Raw genomic sequence first — 3,352 nt, forward strand, 5'->3', positions numbered from 1 at the left:
TATATGTCATATTTAACCATATGACATGTCATCAATGTTAATAGATATGTCACATTTTTTTGTAAAAACGATCGTAAAAAAGACATGTGGCAAATTAATAATGTCTAGGGGATATAAACAAAAGCTATCCAAGAATGAATAATTAAAATATATTTTCATTAGAAACTGAATTTGAATAAATTCAGAGCTCGCAAAGTTGAAAAGGCTATAATAAAATGTCAGAGTATGTGGAACCTACGTTAACGTTCTTATATTATTTCAGAAACTCAACCAAAATTACTAAATTTTATAGTAACTGGAAACTCATATAGGTTAAGAGCATCTTTATCGGTGAAATTCGGAAAAGTTTCTAAGCTAAAGAACTTATTTTATTTTATTTTTGTTTTTTGTTAATTGAGATTCAGTAAAAAGATGTCTTTTAAATAAGAGATTTTTCTTTCTTTTTTCTCTTGGGTCCCTACGTTTCGTGGTCCTGTCCCTCTAAGAAACTTCTCAAATCCCACCAATATTTATGCTCCCAGAATTTAAGACTGCACTTTTTTGTCAGACAACTAACAACATAAAAGACTATAAAGCCAAAAAAAAGAAACAGAATCAGTTCTAAAGCATGTTCCCGCGGGAGATATAGCATATGATATGTCTGTCAAAACTGGTGGTGACTGATTTGTTCATTCCAAAATAAACTGAACATGTTTTAGTTTGAACCACGATTTTTAACTTCTTTTATAACATCCTTTTTCCCACGAAATATTAGCTAAATTAGAATGTATGATTATCAAAGAGATTTCAAAATGATTTATCTGGCTGAGTATTTGGTTTTCTCATTTATTTCAAAGATTTTATATTTTACGTATATTTTTATTCAAAACAAGAACGTAAAATTCAAATATATTCCTCTAGGGTTATTTTCGCAAGGTTCAAGATATTTTTTCAAAAATTGTTTGGGGAGTTCCAAATTTTTTAAGTATGGATAGATTTTTGACAAATTAAAGGTTGAAGTGGTAACTAAATGAGGATGAGGAGGAATAAAGATTATGCAAGCGACGAACCAGAACGTGTGTAACACACATGACAAACTAATTATTATTATATTTATTTTCTTACAAATTGCATTTACTATAATAATTATTTTGAGGTTAACAACAGAGCATTGGTTTGAGTATATACTATTTTACTTGGAATGAAAAAGAGTTTGCTTTCTAAAAAGTCCATAGACTTTCCATATAGCAAAAGAGACGGCAACAAAGTCAATGATCATTTCAAAATTTTCAGTTTAACATATTCTTGAAAGTTGAATATTCAAGCATGACACAAGAATCAAATCAGGATGATCGTGGAGGCCTGCAATGTTCTTCAAACTCTATCAAGAAACAGATTAATATTTGCAAATGGGTATTATCTAATTCCTGTGTTGACATTTAGCAACGGAACGTGTCAAAAAAACCCCTCCAGTGATCTATAAAAGGCCTGAGACTTTCTCATTTTATCTTCATCCCTAAACTTGGCTTAATACTCAAACAAAGAAGAGAAACAACAATGGCGCTCAAGAACTTACTTGTCCTTGTGGTTCTTCTTGGCGTCGTTGGAGTTTCCGTTGCACATCCATATGGGAACCCACTTAAGAAACAAAATGGACACAGGAACCCACGGGCCACGGGTGATCTTGACCTTGACTACTACCGCTCCAAGTGTCCACAATTGGAAACCATTGTCCGTCGTGTCACATTTCAATACGTCTCTCGCAGGCCAACTCTTGCCGCTGCGCTTCTAAGGATGCATTTTCACGACTGCTTTGTCAGAGTAAGTTAATATTTTTGCTTGAATATATATTTTAGTAATGCATGAGGACTCATGAGTGGAGATGCTCATGTCCTTTATATAGTAATGTTTCCTCCTTCGTAATTCATATAATTCATGTACATTAGGGATGTGATGGTTCCATTCTTCTGAAATCTCCACTCAAAGATGCAGAAAGAGATGCTTTCCCTAACTTGTCAGTGAGAGGCTACGAAGTGATCGATGCTGCCAAGTCAGCTCTCGAGAGGACTTGGGGTTGTCGTGGTCTTGTCTCTTGCGCTGATATTATTGCCTTGGTCGCTAGAGACGCTGTTTCAGTGGTAACATTTTGCATTCGAATGATTTTATCATTCCAAAACCAACAACATTAGCTCATTGATTGGTTTCTCTTTCTCTTTTTAGATCGGAGGACCATGGTGGCCTGTTCCATTGGGGAGGAGAGACGGACGCATCTCGAAGAGCTCCGAGGTTAATTTACCATCTCCATTCTCGGACGTAAAGACACTGAAGAAGAACTTCCTTGACAAGGGTCTTAACACTAAAGACCTAGTCGTCCTCTCAGGTATTTATTCAAAACATCTTTAAAAACACCCTAAAATAGTATTAGAACATCTTTTGTTCTAAAAATATTACACAAGGAACAAAATATATTACACAACACCAGTTAAAAAAAAATATTTTTTTTTTATTTTACTACCGGGTTTAGGTTTAATGATCAGAGCTTAGTATTTATGAAGTAGAGATAGGATCAGAATTTAAGAGTTAGCATAAAATGCTATTTTGAGAATTATTATTATTATTCAGTGCTACTTTAAAATAAACTTTAAAAATGTTTTTGGAGATTTTCCCTCTTAGAATTTAATTTAAATATCAAGCTGATTATCATGATTTATTGAACAGGAGCTCACACCATTGGTGTATCTTCTTGCGGTCTCATCAACACCGTATCCATAACTTCACGGGCAGAGGCGACTTTGACCCAGCGATGAACCCTAGCTACGTTAGGGCATTGAAGAAAAGGTGCAAGCCAACTGATGTCAAGACCCCTGTGATATGGACCCAGGCAGTGCCAAGAAATTTGACTCTCACTACTTCAACATTGTGGCTCAGAAGAAGGGTTTGTTCACATCTGATGCAACACTTCTCGATGACCTTGACACCAACCTCTACATTCAGGCGCAGGTCTTGACTGGTGGGGCTTCCTTCAACAGAGATTTCTCTGAATCAATGGTCAAACTTGGTTTCGTCGAGATCCTTACCGGGAAGCAAGGTGAGGTCAGGAGGAGATGCGCTTTTGTTAACTAACTTTGGACTGAAGATTGAAGTTCTAAAAACGTTTCTGCTTATTATGTTTCTTTTATTCATGTCCTTTTCCCACGGAAGTTCTTTGTGTTTGAATTTCAAAAATGTGTAATAATGTATTTCTTCCTTTCTCGAATGTTATCTGCTGAGTATTGTTTGAATTGAATGAAAATGTTTGTTTGTCGTTAAAGTTTGCTTCTCTTTGAGTTTCATATTAATAAGTAATAAAAAACCAGCTATCCAAAAGTGGATA

At 35.1% G+C, this 3,352-nt stretch overlaps 1 protein-coding gene across 1 annotated transcript; it reads left to right on the forward strand.

The window, feature by feature from the left end:
• Positions 1-1,481: 1,481 nt before the first annotated feature.
• On the forward strand, positions 1,482-3,103 carry LOC108821367 (peroxidase 1). Its single transcript, XM_018594406.2, is given in 6 exon segments — positions 1,482-1,800; positions 1,926-2,117; positions 2,200-2,359; positions 2,698-2,736; positions 2,739-2,840; positions 2,843-3,103. Coding segments are annotated over 6 exon segments (1,017 nt in total). The 5' UTR covers positions 1,482-1,536; the 3' UTR covers position 3,103.
• Positions 3,104-3,352: the final 249 nt, after the last annotated feature.

Source organism: Raphanus sativus, unplaced genomic scaffold (assembly GCF_000801105.2).
Source record: "Raphanus sativus cultivar WK10039 unplaced genomic scaffold, ASM80110v3 Scaffold2239, whole genome shotgun sequence".
NCBI lineage: Eukaryota > Viridiplantae > Streptophyta > Magnoliopsida > Brassicales > Brassicaceae > Raphanus > Raphanus sativus.